The following is a 21853-nucleotide window of genomic DNA, read 5'->3' as shown; positions in this document are numbered from 1 at the left end:
GAAAATATTAAAGGCTGGTATAACCTTATATAATAACTCCATTAGTCTTATTATGACTATGGTTCTATTGATAGGACCGGAATAATGTTGCTAAAGTTAAGGGTATTCCAGGATCAAAAAAGTTAAATTTTACATCTCGGTGCAACACAAGGTGATTACACAAAGCCTCAAAATTATATTCAGAGCGCATCATACTGCTCCACCTGAACCGATATAATGGCCATCATTTTTCAATTACCTCTGCACAGTAATCCTTTTATCTGATTTTGCTGGTGTTAAGGATAAGCAAGATAAATATAATCTATCGATTGCAACCTTATCATACTAATGAAATCCAGGCTGAAGGCTCACCAACTGATAACTGTATTTATTTAGTTATTTATTATATTCAGCCAGAAACAAAGGCAAGCTGTGCATTGATGGTTTGGTTAATGCAAGTGATAATACTCGCATACATAAGGCTTATAATGAGTGGCACAGTCTGTAATGAGAGACAGCAGCGCAATTGGTGTCAGGCATCTGCGTGTCTGCACCGACATCCTGCACCATCTCGATAAAAACAGTTAAAGCAACAATAAAGGACTAATGAGCTATAAGAACCATGGCTGTGTACCTGTGTGTGCTCAGATCAACATATCTGAATATTAATCATTCATTACTGTGCAGAAATTCTGCCCTGACGTTCCTCATCTATAATGAAAACATGCTGCTCCATACTATATGCAACTCAAACATGAGTTTATAATTATTACAGAAACAAAGGGCTTAATATCACAACATAAGTGTGTATATATATATTTATGTCTGTTTTGTTATTCATATGTTTTAAAATTTTCACTTCTTCACAATTTTTCTTATTTTGATTCTCTAAACTATGAGAATGTTAACACTGAAGTAAAACAATCAAGATGTGAAACTGCAGATTTTTCAATGTGTCGCATGTGTCGCATTCAATGTAGGAATTACAGGTATTGTTCCACAATGCCTTAATTTGTACTGTGGCACTTTGATATAAAGATGAATATGATTGACATGCCACACTTAACACACTAAAGGCTTCTAATGACATGATCTGAGAGCTGTGGTATAACACCTGCCAACCTGGGAAAACTACTCACACAATGTGATTATTTACAGTACAGATCAGAGAAAGTGCAGGCTTTCCTGAATTTAAACAAAAACATCCGAAGAGACTTAAAAAAGTGGAAAACAGTTCCATTAAAAAAAAAATTTTCAGCAGCACAGGAGCTGCAGAGATCTTTTTTCAGCTAAAGTCTGAATACAAAATAAACTAACATAAATGTAGATATCCAACAACCTGATCAAAGCCTGACATTCACTGTATGCTTAAACTTTCAAACTGTAGACATTTTTAACAGACTGACATTTTATCATCTACATTTTTTGCTCAAACATGATCTTTTCAGAGAACATTGTCTAGGCAAGATTGCTAAGATTATTTTGATGAAATAGATTTCAGGTCTAAAACTTAATCTTACTGTTGTAACTAAACAAAGTAATAACGTGTAAAATAAGGGGGAAATGATTTGTTGTATTCTCTGGCCATGTGCCAGTACCTTGCAATAGCGACCTTGGTTTTTCCAGCCTTCACACATAATGCTTTCATTACTAGTTAGGTACATTAGCCTTGGAACTCTGATACAGAGATAAAGTAAGCAAACTTTAGACACAAAATATGTCTTGGCTAAGCTTTTGAGTGAACACAACAGACTGCTGTCAACTTTCTTAATGTTTACTAATTACACTACTTAAATACTTCAATACCTTTAGCATGCAAAAGGGTAGAAGTAATTGGTAATAACTGTAATTAATATAAACATTGCATTCAAGCATCCATCAGTGAACAGTTGATAACCTCAACCATGATAAAACGATAATGAATGGACATTCGGTGTCTCCCATGTGAGGATAGGATCCCTTTTGAGTTTGGTTCTTCTCAGGGTTTTTTTCTTCTCAGTCTCAGTAAACTGAACTGAATAAATGCTTACAAGTTTGATGAAATGATTTAGGGTGAACTTTATGGCTTTATACATGAACATGTAAATTCTATGGAATGTCGACATGGAGGAGAGTGTATCAGGATTCTGACTCATGTAGATGCAGCTTGTGACGCATATAAAACTGTGCCTTACACTCGCTTTTTAGCCCACTCAGGACAGAGGGAGCCAAACACCACACACACACACACACACACACACACACACACACACACACACACACACACACACACACACACACACACACACACACACACACACACACACACACACACACTTGTCAGTAGGAAGAGAGAGAAGATAAGAGACAGAGGGATGGGGCAGTGAGAGAAAAAGAAAAAAAAAAGAAAATCAGAGTTGGCGTCAGTTCTGCGTCTCTTCCACCTCTGCGCTTAGTCATCCTGACTCACTGCTTCGACTACACCTCAGACGAAGCAGACTGTTCTCACACCCACACACATACGCACACACTGCTCTCGTCCTGTGTGTGGGCATTAAGGGGAAGCTCACCTGCTTGACGTTGTAGCCTGTCTTAGCACTGGTCTCGATAAACATCACGCTGAGCTCCTTCGCCCGCTGCTCACCCTCCTCGATCGTGATCTGCCTGTGGAGAAGAAGGCTTATTTCAGTGCTTTGGCATGTGTGGGTATTGCCTAAAATAGATCACACATATATCATACTGCATGTGCTCAGTATAATTCAAAAGCCAGTCTGATCCGAGGTCAAGTCTGAATTGATCAGTGATTTTTGGATTTTATTATATTTCATTAAAGCAAACACTGACCCCGCCCATAACCGTAACCTTAGCCTTTAAGTGTAAATAAATCTCAAGATCACTTTAAACACCTTAAAGGAATACATAAATCCAAAGCATAGCCTCAAAGACAACCAGAACAACATTCTACAATATCCTACAGCTTTCCAGTGTCAAAATAACATGCAGTAATAAATGCAATGGAGGGATTTTGGACTGACCCAATGCCCATTTCCACTTGAAATACATTAACAGAATCCGATCTCAAAGTATCACTGGATACATGATACAGATTCAATAACATCCTTTTAGTAACCAAGCTGAAGCTCCTGTTGCCAAGTTACAGGAAACATTAGAGGCAAAATGCTGGCGTGCTTTCTAATAAGTTACATCCAGGGTGTGATCAGTGTCAACATCTAATCTCGTGGGGCCAGTAGTGATCTCAAACAATAAAATACGCCTGGAGACACTAATGAGAAAATGTGGCTTATGGCTGAGTGAGAACATAGCGACCAGATTAATGCCATAATTACATATGCCAATGGATGATATTTGAATGTATGTCAAAGCATTTCAAACTGGTACCAGCTGACATTTATTATCAGATCAGTACATCTTTTGTAATATTGCCTATTAAAAATCATAGGAGCTCTGGTAAAATATGGCCATATAACACAGACTCAGACATGGCCTAATCAATCACTCACTCTAACCACACTTACGGTCGACTGATGTTAATTAACCGGTCTCTACAAAAGGCTATATCGCTAATTAAACCACATTCATTTGGCACTCTCGTATATTCATCGTATATTAATATTAAGCCAAGCCTGAGACCAGACAGAATTAGTGCAAACAAAAGAATAGAGACAGAGAGGAAGAAAGACTAAAAACATTAGAAAGACTACATAGACTGACAGACATAGACTGAGAAAGATAGAGAGAGTAATAGAAACTGAAAAGAGAGTAGTAAGCTCTGAAGCCCTGGGAGGACAGACATGACGTAACCAGCATTTTCCTTTGTTCTCATCCACATAGAGAAACACTTACTTGGGTTCAGTCAGCTCCACTTCCTCCCCAAAGCAAACACACACTGCATGGAGCTGCGGCATGCTAAATTTAGCAACTACACATAACTCAGACCCAAGCTCAGAGAACATCTCTGTTTTGTGAGAAATCAGTGAATGGATGCTGAATCTCTTGTTTTGTATCAGATCTGAAAGGCTCATGTTGCAGTAATGTAAGATTTACTTCATAGCTGCAAATTTAGCATCATACTGCTCAACTTTTACACATCTGCCTCAACCAATTCGGTATAGAATTTGTTCAGTATCTAAATCAGATATATGATTTTTCTGACACTGTATGACTGTTGAACTCATTTAGTTATGTTACTTAGCCAATGCAATCTATTTGTAGAAGGACGTTGTTTCTCCCAAGCCAATGTGCTATCATCAGATCGAGCCAGGTGGTGTGGAAATATTTCTGAAGTTTACAAATGTGTCCAAAAACTGATTCGGATGATAATCTAGTTTAAATCTGATTATGATATTTAATCTTTTTATACAGTTCTATATTATGAAATGGTTTATGTATTGATGGTATAATCATGCCAAAATTCTGTCTTTTTAAGTTATATAGCTTATGGTAGCTATAACACTTTCTTTCGGCTTCTCCCATTAGGGGTCGCCACAGCGGACCATCTGCATGTTTGATTTGGCAAATGTTTTTACACTGGATGCCCTTCCTAACGCAACCCTATTTAATATTGCAATTTCTCTCTTATACATTATATGATAAAAAATATTTAATCAGTATTTAACATCTACTGTAAAACTTACTGTCTATTACCTGAGTTTCTGACACTGAAGACTCCTTTAATAAATATTTCATAAAACTCTATAGAAAACTGTACAATTCTATATACAATTACATATTTTTGTGATTGTATTGATTTTTGATTAGTTGCTATAATTTGATAGAGTTGAAAATTCCAAATAGCTGTGTAACAAAATGCTATTTTATATTGCTGTTGCATACGATCATTAACTCTGCAGTCCATTAAGGTGCTAAGCATCTAGCAGCATTTCCATTGCTGAGATAAAGCCTTATTTAAAAGGCAGCATAAGATTAGCAATCGCTCATGATTCTTGAACTAAATCTATTCCCTGAACAAAAGATTCATGACAGTCTGTATAAAATGGCAGACAGTATTTGACCTTTTGATCAAAGGGCTTTTTGGAGGACTTTTAATTTTACAATAAAATACTACTTTTTGTGATAATTGGTATGCTATAAAAAAAACCCCAAACAAACAAAGCAGGATGGTTCCACACAGTGTGAATTATATTAGCCCACTGTCTAAGAGTTCAACTATAAAATGAAACTGTCCAAATCTAAAAAAAAAAAAAGATAATTTGTGTAGACATATGATTACAGAGCAGCATTACAGAAATCTGGAGCAAGATGCCAAATGAGTAGGCATAGGAGTAGGCGATATGACACAAATATCATAATATTCTATTAAAAATTTCTACAATACACAATATGTATCACTATATATATATATAGTTTGTGATAATTTCAAACTAAAACATTAAGAAAACACCGTACAGTGCATTAAATTAATATTTTTTGAGTAATCTGAAATACATTTTTATATTTTTATTTATGTATTTACATTTTGATGTAATATGGAAATTCAATGCACTAAATGGGTTTAATTTTCAAAGATATTCTTGTTTGCAATTTCAGCAAAAATAAAAATTTTTCTAAATAGGGAACAAATCTTTTGTTTTCATATTAAGAGACCTGTCTTATATTTTCTCTTGTATATTTAGTATTGCCCTTTAATAAAGAAAAAGTACTTCTTATTCGATTACTCGATTAATCGTTGGAATGATTGGTAGAACACTTGATTACTAAAATAATCGACAGCTACAGCTATAATGTTCACACACTATATGAAAAAGGTGGAGCAACTTGGTACAGGCAAGACATTAGAATGCATATCCTGATAAGTTATCGAAAGTGGAATGCTATTTGTTGCCACTTCTGATGAATGTTACTATAACAACCAGCAATAAAAAATACATACCGTATTTTTTCCATGTATAAGACAAAACTTTTTTCTATAATTATTAGACAAAAAAATTAAAGGGCATCTTATGCACGGATGTAAGCGAAACTGCCCAAACCTTGTATCTGCAAACAGGCTTAGTATAATCACAAGCCTTCAATCACAAGCCTCCATTCGCAAGTGAAACTGCCAATTGCTTGTCTCTGCAAACAGGTTTCCTCCAATGTAACCGCCTTATTGAGCATGTAGGCAGCACACAGATGTGACAGGGCCCGATAATGTTGGAGCATTCTGAGCCAATATAAATGTCTTTATGTCGGTGATGCATAATATAGTACTGGTATGTAAATGTTACCTAATTAGTAATTAAAAATGTGTTCCGTTTTATGTTACAATTATATCTTAATTATTTAAAAATATTGAAAAGTTATCATGACAATGGAAAAGTGTATTGTAAAGTTACCATTATATCAATTTAAGATTATCATATCAACGTCATAATCAGCACTGCCATACTACAAACTAGAAGCAACAAGAAAATAAGTATTACGTTTTGTTGCCATATACTGTATAAGAGAAAATGAAGCAACCGTAAAATAGAGCATTTTATAGCACACTAGTAACATTGACACATTGATATCTACCAAAGCCAGCAACAAACTGTCCATCACACTGGCATAAACACATACATTCTGACATGAGATATAATGGGGTTTAGCTTCAATGTAAAAGTCAGCCCACAGTTCACAAAGCACTGGTAACAAAGCTCAATTCCTGTTCTGTTGCCTGCTAATATGTCTCTCTCATTCAACACTCATAACAACTGTTTGTTGTTCACTAACCCATGACCCCTCGGGGAAAGCATTAATGTAGCACCAGACCGAATGCAAATGAAAAGATAAAACCATTTTATCAGAGATGTAAACCTTTATAACGGGGCACTGCATAAGTATTTCCCCCCTTTGGGACTTTCCACACTTTGCATTATTCTATCTAGTGGTTACTCTATATGCCATAAATCTACATACACATACATCACAAATCAGCATAATTTACAAATAAGAGTTGCAGTAAAACCCTTAAATTAGATCTCACAATCTCACAAATAGGTTTTGGTTAAAAAAAAATTGAGCACAACAAAAGGACAGGACAAACATCACTTTTGTAATGCTACAAAATATGGGAACGGTGTTTACTCTCATTTATTAAATGTGATTATGCATACAGTTTATGCATCTATACAATATTTTCTTCTTTTTTGAGGATGTGTGTTTATTTGTGCACAATTAGACATTGCATATGTAATAAATCCCTAGAGGTAGGAAGTGTAATTGCAGGTAAAGTGATGATCCATCCCACTTATTGTGAAGCACCTCAGCATAATTACTGATTATTGCACACAACAAATTAAAATGAAAGTTTTAATCTTATAAAATAATCTAAAGATAATTTAGAATGATGACTTATTTGAAAATTTGCCACAATCATCTTGAGGTAAGGAACATATAATTGGGAAGCATGGAAAACTCTTTGCTGAGACTGATGAGTGAACTGTTAATCAAATTATTTGCCCAGTCCCTTTTTATTTGATCTGTTCTTTAGCATTTATTTTTTGCCACAGTCTCAATTGATTCACAATCACATACTACACTTGTTACCAGGTTTTGGTCTTTGTGCCTACCGGTACGTACAGTTTCAAAACGTTACTCATGTTCTCTCTCCAAATGTTATTCCCGTTCTCTCTTCAAATGTTATTCTCATTCTCTCTCTAAATGTTATTCCCATTCTCTCTTCAAACATTATTCTCATTCTCTCTCTAAATGTTATTCTCATTCTCTCTCTCCAAATGTTTTTCCGTTCTCTCTCAAATGTTATTCCGTTCTCTCTCCAAATGTTATTCTATTCTCTCTCCAAATGTTATTCCCATTCTCTCTCCAAATGTTATTCTCATTCTCTTTTCAAATGTTATTCCCATTCTCTCTCCAAATGTTATTCTCATTCTCTTTTCAAATGGTTTTCCCATTCTCTCTCCAAATGTTATTCTCATTCTCTCTCTAAATGTTATTCCCATTCTCTCTTCAAACATTATTCTCATTCTCTCTCCAAATGTTATTCCTGTTCTCTCTCCAAATGTTTTTCCCGTTCTCTCTCCAAATGTTATTCCCGTTCTCTCTACAAATATTATTCTCGTTCTCTCCAAATGTTATTCTCATTCTCTTTTCAAATGTTATTCTCATTCTTTTTCCAAATGTTATTCTCATTCTCTTTTCAAATAGTTTTCCCATTCTCTCTCCAAATGTATTCCCATTCTCTCTCCAAATGTTTTTCTCATTCTCTCTCCAAAAGTTATTCCCATTCTCTCGCCAAATATTATTCTCGTTCTCTCTCCAAATGTTATTCTATTCTCTCCAAATGTTATTCACATTCTCTCTCCAAATGTTATTCTCATTCTCTTTCCAAATGTTATTCCCGTTCTCTCTACAAATATTATTCTCGTTCTCTCTCTAAATGTTATTCCCATTCTCTCTCCAAATGTTATTCCCATTCTCTCTCCAAATGTTATTCACATTCTCTCTCCAAATGGTTTTCTTATTCTCTTTCCAAATGTTATTCCCGTTCTCTCTACAAATATTATTCTCGTTCTCTCTCTAAATGTTATTCCCATTCTCTCTAAATGTTATTCCCATTCTCTTTCCAAATGTTATTCCCATTCTCTTTCCAAATGTTTTTCTCATTCTCTCTCCAAAAGTTATTCCCATTCTCTCGCCAAATGTTATTCTCATTCTCTCTCCAAATGTTTTTACTATTCTCTCTCCAAATGTTATTCTCATTCATTCTCCAAAAGCAGCATAATATTTAAGAAATGAAATATATAAGGCTAGATTAAAACCAAATGAACTTAAAGCCCATGACATTCCAAGTGGACGGCTGGCCTTTGGGGAATATCAGTGGGTTTTTTTTAAGTGTCGGTCTATTTTATTTTTTTTGTTTTTATATAAGATTTAGAAAAGCTAAACAAATCCATTATTAATCATTGCGGCAGGTGGAAACTCTGCTTGCTTTACATTTTCCTAGTTCTAGCTCTTCGGGTTTCCCTGTTCAGACGCTGAATACAGACTACTGCCACCTGCTGGTATATGAGTTTTATGTTCCCTCACGCAAGAGCAGAATGTACACACACGATGTATCAGATGCACCTGCCTAATAATTGGCCTAATTTTCAGCACAATTGGCCGATGCTGATTAATAAAAAATGCAGAATATCAGCCTGATTAATCAGCCGGCCAATCAATTGGTCGACCTCTATACATCACCATACACAGTTCAACATGCAGTACAATGCATGTAATGATATTGCTCATGCTGTAGTACTATACACATTTACAACTAAGGAAAAACAACATTAATTATAGATTTTCATGCCATAACATTCAGTTTTCTAAATATAACAGTAAGTCAGATCACACACCTGTAATCACAAAATTAAAATAAAAACAATTTTTGGTTATCATTTTAGACCTTTTTTTAACATTTCATCTACACCAAGCATCACCAAAAGCAGGTTACTAAGCTTTTTATAAGGAAATATGTGGAAGATATAAAAATTTTGGAGAGTTCCATTATACAGATTGGTTTGTCCCTATGGAAGCAAAGCAATTATTTCCATTGTGTATAGCTGTGTGTATAGCTGTGTGCATGTACAGTTTGTGTAATAAATGTCCATTTCCGTACGCGTCTCAGCAGTTTAAACTCAATGCATACTTTAATAAATGAGACCCATGGTCAGGAGTCTTCACACTTTGGCTTCAGCCTCCAAAATTTATAAATTAATATTTTTTAACTCTCCAGATATCTATTATTGACAAATAACACCATCCAGCAATAAAAAGAGCATGTCTACAAACATGACATAGGCGGCATAAATGAAAAAAGACAGAAGAGATAAAATATCTGCCTAAACCACCTTTATGCTTGAAAAAGTAAAGCATCCACATGCCATATAGCGTTCATCAATATTTTATAGCACGGCTCAGACATGCCGCATGAGCCACTCTGGCCCACAGGGTGATCGAGTTCACATTTCCTTTTCTGACCTTGTCTTTCTGGCTGGCTGCCATTAGTCAGGCTTTAAAAGCATCAATGAACTACAATGCTTCATGCTATAACAGTGCAGTGCTTATGTCAAGAAATTATAATATACAGTCAAGTCAAGTTTATTTTTGTAGCGCTTTCCACAACAGACATTGTCTCAAAGCAGCTTTACAGAATTTAACAGTTAAGGTGAATGGTGTGTATTTATCTCTGATGAGCAGCCGTGGCGACTGTGGCAAGGAAAAACTCCCCTATATGTAATGAGAAAGAAACCTTGAGAGGAACCAGACTCAAAAGGGGAACCCATCCTCATTCGGGTGACATCAAGAGTGTGATTATAGTCTTTAAACAATACAGAACACTGGAGAGTGAGAACTAACATGAGCACTGGAATGTAAGATTATGAGTAATGTCCTTTCTACAGTCTTTTACTGTCATTTGAGGTTATGGAACCAGGAGGTTTCTTCTATATATTTTTTATCAGAGTACAGAGCTGATCATTGCAGGCAGGAAAAACACTAAATCTATTCAGACATGGAAAGGTATCAGGGTGACGATGATTGCTTTAGGCACACGGTCAGAAAACAAGCGAGCACCTGTCACAAGTGTGAGGATAAAAATTGGCATGCTGATAGTTCATTCAATGTCCCAGTGATAAACGTGATTCCAGAAACACGTTCATACATCAAATCCATGTACATCTATTTGCATATTTACAAATGCAACAAATGCCCACACTTACACACACGTACACCTTGTACAAGAAATATTAATGCTCGGGCAAATAAGAAGCGACGGCCAGCTCTCTTCCCCAAACAGCAGTGCTGTGCTATGTTAGCATTGTGCTAACCTGGTTCATTATCATCCAATTACTCCACAGCAGCCACCTACACCTGTCACATTCCATCACAGTTGTCGTGGAAACCGACCCAGAGCTGCATTTGCGTTCACTCTAACCAAGGAAGAGGCCACGGTACTCCAGCAGTAATTCATCGACAAAATGACTACACTCCATTTGGCTAAGGTTAAGCGCTAAAGGCAGATAAAGTGTCTTGACGTCATGCTTATTCAGTCAGCTTGACCCAAGCTCAGCTTCTTTAAATTAAATCCAGCCTACGTCATATCATCCCTCTATTTGTTTGTACTGAGAATAAATATTGTGCCACCAGATCCACAGACCAACATCTAATAAAGCAGCCCAAGACACAATATTACATAAACGATATAAAAAGTATAAGACAGGAACAGTGAGTTCAGCTTCGAGAAAACTTTTTACAGTACATGTTGCTGGTGTTGGTAACTAGTAAACCATTTCACGACCCAGTCTGTGATTGTGCTGGTTAATAAGCCAAGCCTTTATATAATTAGAGGTAGGGGTTCACTGAAGTAAATCAAGACAAATAATAAAATCATTAGCCAGCCTCCAGGCAAGTAAAGGGTTCGCCTGGCTTAACTAGTTTTTGCTACACAAGAACCTTTTGATAAAAGGGTTAAATAATATAAAAATTTACTGTAAGCTAGATAATTAGTCATTTTCATTATATCATACAATGTAGCTAAGTATGTTCACTGCTTATGATGAAACTACACTCTTGGGCAAAAAACATAAAATATTAAGCTTATAATGATCTTAACAACAAATTATTGTTCAGATAATGAGCAAGAATTAAAAAAATACTCTAGATCTCTCGCTGCTCTATAAATACTGAGCCATTTATAATATTATGTATCTATAAAGGACTGTGGACCGATAGCGGGCTGTGGATCATTTGGTACCAAGCCACACAGCAAGACGTAAATTTTGAACATTTTATTTCCATTTTATTGACTTTCACAATCTGAATGGTGTTTTATAAAAATTACAAAACTTCCACCTATGCCAATTTCCCACACTTGTTTCAGTCACAGTTTTTTCTATGCATCGTTAAAATAAGCTTCCACTGATTCTGCATTATGGCTATGAGTTAAATTCTTATTTTTAAAGTACATTTGCATTATATATATAATAATCTAATTACTAACCAAATCATATAATGTGAATAATAGTAATATGATATGCATGTTATTGCGTATGTCATCGCCCTCCCAAAACCCCCATGGACCATAACCACAATGAGAAAACTTCTGATTACCTCTGTATAAAAACTCTCTACAGCTCTCTCATGATAGTCCTGATGCAGAACTCTAGCCAAATAAGTTTAAGATCTAATATTAGATTAAATGACCTAAAGTCATGCTGATCCATTTTGGGACTTGCTTATTGCAACTCTCTTTAATGCTTTTGTATGAATACCTAAAGTGAATTTCAGAAGATGGCTGTAAAAAAGACTAAACGCACTGCAGAGAGAGTGTTACTCGCCGAACTACCAAATAGAAGCGTCCAAAGTGCTAAATCAAACCAGCATGCTTTAGCTTATACAATCTGAGATTGAAAAGCTACTTTTGTGCGCTATGGACTGAATTGGTTTCACAGCATGGCACAGAGCAGGTTTTTCCTGACCTCTGTTGTTTAAATGCTGTATATTGAAGTGTGCAAAAAATTGTTTCTGCAAATTGCAGTTCTGTGGGTGGAAACACCATGTTGTTGAGGAGAATTGCTAGACATGCCACAGTCACTGTGATCACAGTTTTCCCAAATCTACCCAGAAAGCCTACTCAGAAATTATTTGCGTGTTTACCAACTTTAAGGATAACAGTGCACATATAAATATAAAATAACATGATAGAGGACATATACAGACAGAGCAAAACACAAAATTACAATTTCTGAAAATGGATGAAAAACGAACTAACACTAGCACAGTACAGTCAAAGTGTGAATCCTGCCTGTCTCTTGCAATCACTATCCCACATACAGTAATGTGTACACTTGTGCTGTTGAAATTCATAGATGCCATATAGAAAAAATTGTGCATTTTCAATCCAAACCGTAGTTTACATCAGGAAACAGTGAAATTGCACACTGCCATACTGACAACATGCCTAAACATTTTGACAGTCTTGTATGTGAATAATGTCAAAAGGACATGTTATTCTGATGGCAATGAGATGTTCATTGACACAAATACTTAATTTTGAGAGATAAACTAAGGATTTTAAGAAAAGTACAGGCTTGTGCCAGTAATCCACTGTGTTGTGCTGTTTGTACGGATTGTTTTGAGAAATGCACTTAATGGTTTTCAAATCGTAAGAATGCTTCAAAAAATGCTCCAGAGCAACTGAGAAAAACTTTACAACATGCAGCTGATGTTTTCTTATTACTAAATGTTTTTAAACTGTAGGTTTTCTTTGAAGAAAAAAAAAGAGCCCTAACGATTGTTACAGTAGATTTCTGAGGCATATGCGAGTTAAAACATGTCAGACTCGTTTGCCCCTGATCTTTCCTAATGTTCTGGATGATGGTAATGAATTCAGGTCCACTGCTCATTAGACTGTGGGAGTGCTCAGCATGAGCATGAGTATGCTTAAGCACAGGGTACAGATGCTTTAGAACAGAAATATAAGGACAGTTGATTAGTCATCTAGCTATCTCTTCTAAAACAAATCCTTTTTGCTCAATTCACACATCTTTCTCTCTTTGTTCCCTTGTTCCCTCTGGAGCTAAAGTCAGATTGAAAACCCTCGCTAAAAGTTGTCAATTAGAAAAAGATCATATTTCTCCTAACACCTTTACAATATCCTGCATATTGGAGCAAGTACTATATGATAGACAGGCTGCTGCAGATGCTCGAAATGCTCCACGCATCACTTGTAAACGCCATATAAAGGAAGAGTGCTACAACTACTTTAACTGTACTGGCTGCCTGTTTCATTTATAATTGATTTGAAATCCTTTTATTGGTTTTCAAAGCTCTTACTGGCTTGCTTCCTTCATACATCCCAGAATGCCAAGCATACTATGCTGCTCCAAATCGAGTTTTAAGATTATCAACTACTTAGAGGTCATTCTATGCCTGAAGCTCGATCGCAAGGCTTACCCAGCATCTCACAGTGCATCTTTATATTACATTCATTGTAATCCAACAAATTGGTTAAAACTCATTTTCTAATTGCTTCAATCTTTCAATGATCCTTTCCTATTTATTTACTTTACACACTTTTTGTAGTGTTATTTCATTTTGTTACATTTAGGTTGCACTATTATGACACCTTAACTCTTTTATTTATTTATTTTTCTTTTTTATATCCTTAAATTCTATTCCTTTGTACTTGAATGCTGGACAGTCGTATAAAGCATTTTACTGAATGTCATACTCTGTATGTATGTGTATGTAATGAATAAAATTTTAATTTTAATTTGGTTAACAATGCTTTTAGTCACATGAAACCAGCCATGTGCATCTTTTTCGTACTGCTGCTTGTGCTCTGACTCAGAACAGCATAACAAAATCAGGGAAAAACGCTATGTGCCTCATCCACATCTATGAGCTCACAGACTGCACAACCCCCACCAGGATGTACACATTCCTAAAAGCCAATAAGGACAAAACAGAACTACAAAGCTGGAAGCTCTCAGAATAATTTTTTTTTTTACTTACGTTCCTACTATGTCTTCAATTCACCAACACGTATGCAATTGTATATGTGATGTGCAAAGTCATCCACTCTCTGAAAGTCTGCTTGGTATGTTTAAAGCTAAAAAAACACTACAGCAAGGAGCTACATTCAAGTGTGCTTTTGACTGAGTACACTATATATTCCACATTTAGTCCCCATATGCTATTATAATAACCTTCACTCTTCTGGGAAGATGTTCCACTAGATTAGGAGTGTGGAGTCAGCGCTCCAATTCATCCCAAAGGTGTCGAGGTCAGAGCTCGACAGCTGGCCACTCAATACTTTTCAGATAGATAGATAGATAGATAGATAGATAGATAGATAGATAGATAGATAGATAGATAGATAGATAGATAGATAGATAGATAGATAGATAGATAGATAGATAGATAGATAGATAGATAGACAGACAGACAGACAGACAGACAGATAGACAGACAGACAGAGAGAGAGACAGACAGACAGACAGACAGACAGACAGACAGACAGATAGATAGATAGATGACAGATAGAAAAACAGACAGACAGACAGACAGACAGACAGACAGACAGACAGACAGACAGACAGACAGATAGATAGATAGATAGATAGATAGATAGATAGATAGATAGATAGATAGATAGATAGATAGATAGATAGATAGATAGCGTTTATCAGTTCAAGGAAAGGGAAAGATATATTTGGTATCTTAGGCCCCGGAGGCTTGCAGAATGGCAGTAGGACTGACCTCTTATCAGCCAGGTCTGTTTTATTGCCAACAAGCATGATAATGACATCACTTCCTCGCTCTGTTCTGACGTCATCAATCCATTTGGAGGTTTGCTGGAATGAATTCACATCTGAGAGAAAGACAGAGAGAGGGATATACATACAGACAGGGATGGAATATTATATTTTAGTGGAAGCTTAAGCATATCTATAGCTTCTGGCACTGTTTTCTCTTAAAGTCTTTGTTCAAGTAAATTGTTGAATAAAATAGTACTCTAACTTCAGATTAAGATAATAATATGATACTTTGCATCTCATATAAAACAATTGTCTTTCTAAAATACAGTAAATATTCCTGGATTATTTATTATGCTGCTATTTATTTCCTGCTTTTTAATATCTTACTTATGCCCTTTCTCCTTACAATATGCTACATACATTTATATAACAAGAAGCAGTGCAATCGGACCTTCATGTTGCCTCAGCTATATATACACACAAAGTCTGTGAATGGTTATGTCGACAACTCTCATTACTCATTACTGAAATTTGGAAATGAAAAAGAAAACCAAAGATTTAAGAATTTTCAATAGCATTGTTCATTTGAAAGAATCGACTCATTTCCATGATCCTACCATACAAAAAAAACCCCAGGCAATTATAGGCCACACAAAACTGAAAAAAGTATCATTTCTCCTGAAAACTAGCATACCTGAAACATATTAGTTGCAGTTCAAAATTGGCATGAAAAGATGTTTCAAGAACATCTTCAATGCACTAAGGGCTGCTACGAAAAGATTAGATTAGCTTGTGACTCTGTAATATCAAGATCAAAGCCTGGATCTCATCTAACAATGACATTAATGGCCTTGCTTCTGCTTCAAGGTCGAACTGACTGTGTTTCAGAATGCGTTGCTTATAAAAAAAAAAATTCAAAATTTGCTATTCATCTCCCCAGGGTAGTTCTATCACATTCCCCCTGTTCTTCTGTGGATACACTGCATTGTGGGATTTAAAGTCAATAAAGCTGTCATCTTTTTTTATGGGAAGGAATAAAATGAAGCAGGGTGTCTCTGGGGCTGGAATTCGACAATTACGCAAGTAAGGCTGAAGCACAGAAATTGGTGGAATGATATCCGAGATGAAATCATTACAGATCTACCCTGTGTAAATATGCGTGTGGTCTTATGTGGTTCATTTATGAATTTTAAATTTATATCCACATTTCTGTTAAGCTGCGTTGTCACAATGTCAACTGTCAAAAGCAATATACAAATAAAACTGCACTGAAAAGAAACAGTAGATCAATCAAGAGTGATTTAATCCTCTCTATATTATATTACACTGCTGTCATATCATGTGAAGTCTGTTTGTATAACTCATTTCATAGGAATTCTGAAGCTGAACACCGGACCATGCAAGTATGCATTATAACTGATTAAAACACCAAAATAATAGCTGAGATTTTTCTCCTCAAAAAAAAAAAAGGAGATGAGTCAGTTCGACATATTAATCTGGCCTGAGGCACACGTGTTTTGATCTGTCCTCTATTAACTGACAGGAAGTGTGGGCACATCTCGCTTTTTATCAAGGTAAAAGCAGAATCTTTTGAGTTCATAATGTGAAATAAAATCCATGCATGTACAGTATGTTTGATTTAGCTTACATTAGACGAGTACCGTAATTTCCGGACCCACTGAATTTTACAAAGATTTTTATTTTTAACATAAATAAGCCGCACCTGTCTATACCTGTCTATATGTCCTACATTGAAACTAATGAACTTTACACAGGCTTTAACGAAAGACAGTGACTGTTACACGGCTTGTATCTAAACAGTAGCCTACCAAGAAAGTCATTGTTCACTGTCTTCCTCCTTCCTTTCACAACAATTTCTCTCGGGAGTTTTTCTTTTGGCATCGCCGTGCGTTTAAAAATCACCATCGGTGAAGCTTTTCTCCCGATGCTGTGCAGCTCAGAACACAGGTGAAGTGCGTTTTTTCCATGCTTGGTTGTTTTCAGCGTGACGAATGATTCGCATTTTCTGTTGCCAGTCTGAGTGAGTGAAAAAAGTAGTCCGGAAAATACGGTATATGCAGTGGTTGTTGATTTTTTTCTTTTTAGAAAATGTGTTCTTTCTTGGTTAAAAAGGTTTGGCTGAAAATGGTTCTAAAAAATGCAACTTCAGGTTTTAACAGAAAGAGACAATAAAGTATTGAATCACTTTCTAAATAGCATCCCCAATCGCATTATTTGTAAAGTATTTAAGTTAACATTTTGTTGTAGGCTTATTCAAAGAGTTTAGTTTTAGCAGAAAGAGTACTGAACGGAATAGGCTTACAAAAAAATGTCAGATCAAACGCTTTACAAATAATGCGAATGGTGATGATATTTAAAAAGTTATTTAATACACTACTACATTTTCCCCTGTGCTGACACATTTATACACTCTGAGAACCTAAAACAGTGGAAATGTTTAACCTCTGTATGTTAAATAGTTTATTGAGGTGTATTTTTTGCACAAGCCTAGACCACTTATATGTGGTATTAATACTTTAAATATTTTAAAGCATGCCATATTAAGAATTATTAATGAACACTGTTTTTCCTCGATACATTGTATGGCAAATATAGCAATAAATCACTCTAACACAATTTATGCTTCAGATTTTTATTATATATTTTTGGATATTGCGTTGTTGTGATTTTGTTGTTGTGATTTTTTTTGGCCAAATAATTGCATTGCTATTAATTTCATGCCTTCATAAAGTGTTCTTTGTTGTCTATATTCTCCACAAATTAATCATTAGCACTATTCACATTCATTAGCACACAAACTATATGTGAATGTACTGTGTGTGCCTATAAAGCACTCACTTGTGATATCGTACACCACCACAGCCACAGTGGAGTCTCGTATGTAGCTGGGAATGAGGCTCCTGAAGCGCTCCTGTCCTGCCGTGTCCCACAACTGCAACCGCACCTGCAGGGGAGGACACACAGTCAGAGATGACTCAATTCCAAACACACACACACACACACACACACACACACACACACACACACACACACACACACACAAACCACAGAATATACATTTCAGTTCCAGGTCCATGTTTTAAAGGATTTTAGGATTCAGTCTATTTTTCTGCAAGGAACACAGCATGGAGTGGTTTTATGGTGCTGCAGATAGAAAAGCTGTGCCTTCTCATAGGTTTCTGTTCAATTTGTAATTTTTGTATTCCTTTAAAATAACTGCCATTATTAGTTACACATTCATGCAGTCCCTGCATTTCTCTTGAACAGTGCATTCAAGGCCAAATAATATGTGACATGATCATTAAAATGCAGATTGTTTTAACTGATCATTAGTTAGAATTATAATATATATGATAGAGATTATAATAAATTATATAATACAATAATACCATGTCCAGAAGTGTTTTATTATTCTTATTTCTACTACAATTTGTCAGGCATCATAAAGATTTTATATACACTATTTGGACAAAAGTGTTGGGACCCAACACTGGGTTGATTTACACTTGGCACACAGTATTTTCATGGGTTAGAGTGAAAGATCTTGCGTGGCCTACTATAGAGCTCTGACCCTCAACACCTTTGGAATAAAATACATCAGTACCTGACTTTTCTAAAAACCCTTGTGGCTAAATGAGCACAAATCTTCACAAGCACACTCTAAAATCTAGTGAAACATCTTCCCAAAGGAGCAGTGGCTATTAAAACAGCAAATGGGGACTAAATGTGGAATGGAATGTCAAAAGCACAAAACAAATCTTATTGTCAGGTGGCCACAAACTTTTGTCCATAAAATGTATTAAAAAATGTCATATGTTTCCATTTATAGCTACATTTAATGTTGGAAAATGTTTACAAAAAAAACACCAGTGTCCCTATTTTCCTCAAAAATGCTTGTTAAAATGCTCATTAAAATAATAACCTTGAAGAAAACCTCCCTATGATTACACACATTTTATTTCTGGAGCATCTGCCATGCAAGTACCTACACAGGTTTTTACTATAGAAACAAAAAGCCCATGAATATCAACCTGTGACTATTCGTGCAGCTGATGCTACTGTCAAATCTGCTCTTAAAGAAAATGAATCAACACCTGCCGACCAATCAGAGTCAACCAATCAACATCACATCACTATCTGATAGAAATAGAAACCTCTTAAGCACTCAAAACATAAGAGTCTTACCGTTCTGTCCTCCAGGTACATGGTTTTTGACAGGAAGTCTATTCCAATCGTCGCCTAGAAGGTTGAAGGAAAAAAAAAGACACTTGTTAACGAGACTGATCATATCGCTCATGTCGTTTAAGGACTGTGCACAAATTATAAAGCCAGATGTTGAGACACTTTTACCAGTGTATGACACACATTAGGGAGCAGTTCATTATGTCATTATGGGTTTGTAGAAATATACAATGACAGCCATAACCTCTCATCTGTCATTATAATGAGGGGTATATCAGGTTTATAGACAGCCTCAAAAAAGTCTCAGGTTATTTTACATGATCAATTTGTACCATTCTCCCTTTTACACATTCAATTCATACCCATCTACAATACAATGATGGTTTATAATAGCTTCTTTATAATGATATATGCAAAATGACATTAAAGCAGAAGCAAACACAAGCAATCAAACATACAAAAAAATCTCTACAAACAAGGCATAAATGTATTTTTATATGTCTGTGAGAGTCTGTGTAAGTCTGACAATGATTAATAAGATGCGTTATCTATATAATATATGACACCGATGCTGTGCACCTAATGGATGGAACAGAACTTTTCCAGATTTTCTGTGGCCAGATCCCATAAAATGTAGTAAGATAGTCATTGTTGCCAAGCCATTCATGTTGCTATGGATACACACGCACCTTTACTGGCACCAACATATATGTGTTATTATGCATATTATAGTATGAAACCAAAGACCACCATAATGGTGGATTAGGAAGTCAAACAGTTGACAGAGTAAAGAAAAAGGGAACGCAAATCTATCCAGAGGATTGGTGCAGTCTCATTACTCTTTCATACACACCTTTGACTAGATTTAACATTTTGTCTCAGACATAGCAGTATGCCTAGATGATGCAAAAAATATTAATCCTACAAAGGATTTAGGGCCCATTTTAAGTCCAGCCTTGTCACACAACTCGTTGCATGTCCAGCTGATACAACCGACCTCTGGATTTTAATTGTGAATCACATTGTTCATTGGAAGACATATACAAGTAGGCTGTAGCATTTGTGATTAAATACTTCTTGTTCTGGCGATACAAAATAACCAAAAGCATTTTTAGCAATGTTGGGACCTATGCTCATTTATCAATGTGTACAAACCGTTTTTCACAGTGTATATATATATATATATATATATATATATATATATATATATATATATATATATATATATATATATATACACACTGTATATATATACACTGTATATATACACATCTGCAAGCAAACACAAAATGCAGATAGTTTTACAGAGTGTTTTCATATGTAACAAAACATTTCTACTAGGAATTTAAGCGGCTTAGTGAAAAAAAATGAGGTGTGGACGAGGCCTGGTGCTGATCGACTGCTGTGCCTCGGGTACATATGTTGCGACGGATCAATGCAGTAGAGCTGATCAACAACGTAATCCCTGACAGCAGATAAGCCAAGAGCTCGCCCTGTTCTGTCTGTTGGGCCTGATACAACACAAAAGCGCTGATAAACAGAACAAGACAAGGACAAACTGCTGCTCTAAATGGCTGTGTTGTAGGCAGGTGTACTTCATTTACTCAGAATACATGTCAAATAAGTTAATGAATGACATGTAGTGCTTATAGATTGATACTATATAACTATTGATTAATATCTATATCACAGGAACAGCAAAGAGTTTGTGGATATATAAGTTGGGGGCTATCACCAGCTCTCACCTTTCAGTCATGGGATTCCACTAAAGGATATGACACATTTTAAGTATTATAAAACTTTAATATATTACTTTTATAAATGTAATGAAACAGCAGCTTTGTTGTTAAAAATGGCAAACATTCAACAGATATCTTTGAAAATTAAGCCCACATTTCACATAAATTACTAGCTTCAATTTGTTATAAAAAAAGTAAATAAGACAACATAATATACACAACATACACAAAGAATAATGACAATAATGACAAAAAAAAATCCATAAAAATAATTATGACACACATTTATTATGATATTGATACAATAATATATTTCCCACTCCTAGATTGCAATATGGGTCTGGGTATATCATGCCATCATGCAGAGCAAGAATTAGCAAGTCTTTGAAATAAATAATGAATGTTTGCTATTAAGTCTCTGCATGCCTTGTTTTTAAATCACTTGTTAAACTAAATAATATCATAACGCAATTTCTATTGTGCTAAATACTTCAGACATAAAATTCAAATGTACTAATCAACATACACCAATACATTATTTTATGTATTTATATAAAAGAAAACGTAAAAAAAAAAAGAATGACAAAGAAGTTGTGCTATATCTTAGTAGCTCTGGAGTTAAATATAGAATCCAGCACTGCAAGAGAGGTGCTCACACAGATGTATCTAGAACAAATTATTCAT

At 35.4% G+C, this 21853-nt stretch overlaps 1 protein-coding gene across 1 annotated transcript in view; it reads right to left on the bottom strand.

Annotated features, from left to right (window-relative positions):
* The window catches only part of rab6ba (RAB6B, member RAS oncogene family a), an 82506-nt gene that overhangs the window by 11363 nt on the left and 49290 nt on the right, over window positions 1-21853 (bottom strand). Inside the window, exons 3-6 of the mRNA XM_046854963.1 lie at window positions 19434-19487; window positions 18087-18192; window positions 15229-15340; window positions 2529-2622 (exon numbers count right to left, since the gene is read on the bottom strand). Of these exons, the coding sequence (XP_046710919.1) occupies window positions 2529-2622; window positions 15229-15340; window positions 18087-18192; window positions 19434-19487 (366 nt within the window). The remainder of the gene's footprint in view (window positions 1-2528; window positions 2623-15228; window positions 15341-18086; window positions 18193-19433; window positions 19488-21853) is intronic.

This window comes from Silurus meridionalis, chromosome 1 (assembly GCF_014805685.1).
Source record: "Silurus meridionalis isolate SWU-2019-XX chromosome 1, ASM1480568v1, whole genome shotgun sequence".
Lineage (NCBI taxonomy): Eukaryota > Metazoa > Chordata > Actinopteri > Siluriformes > Siluridae > Silurus > Silurus meridionalis.
The sequence above is the reverse complement of the archived record's forward strand: the minus strand, read 5'-3'. Positions and strand labels throughout refer to the sequence as shown.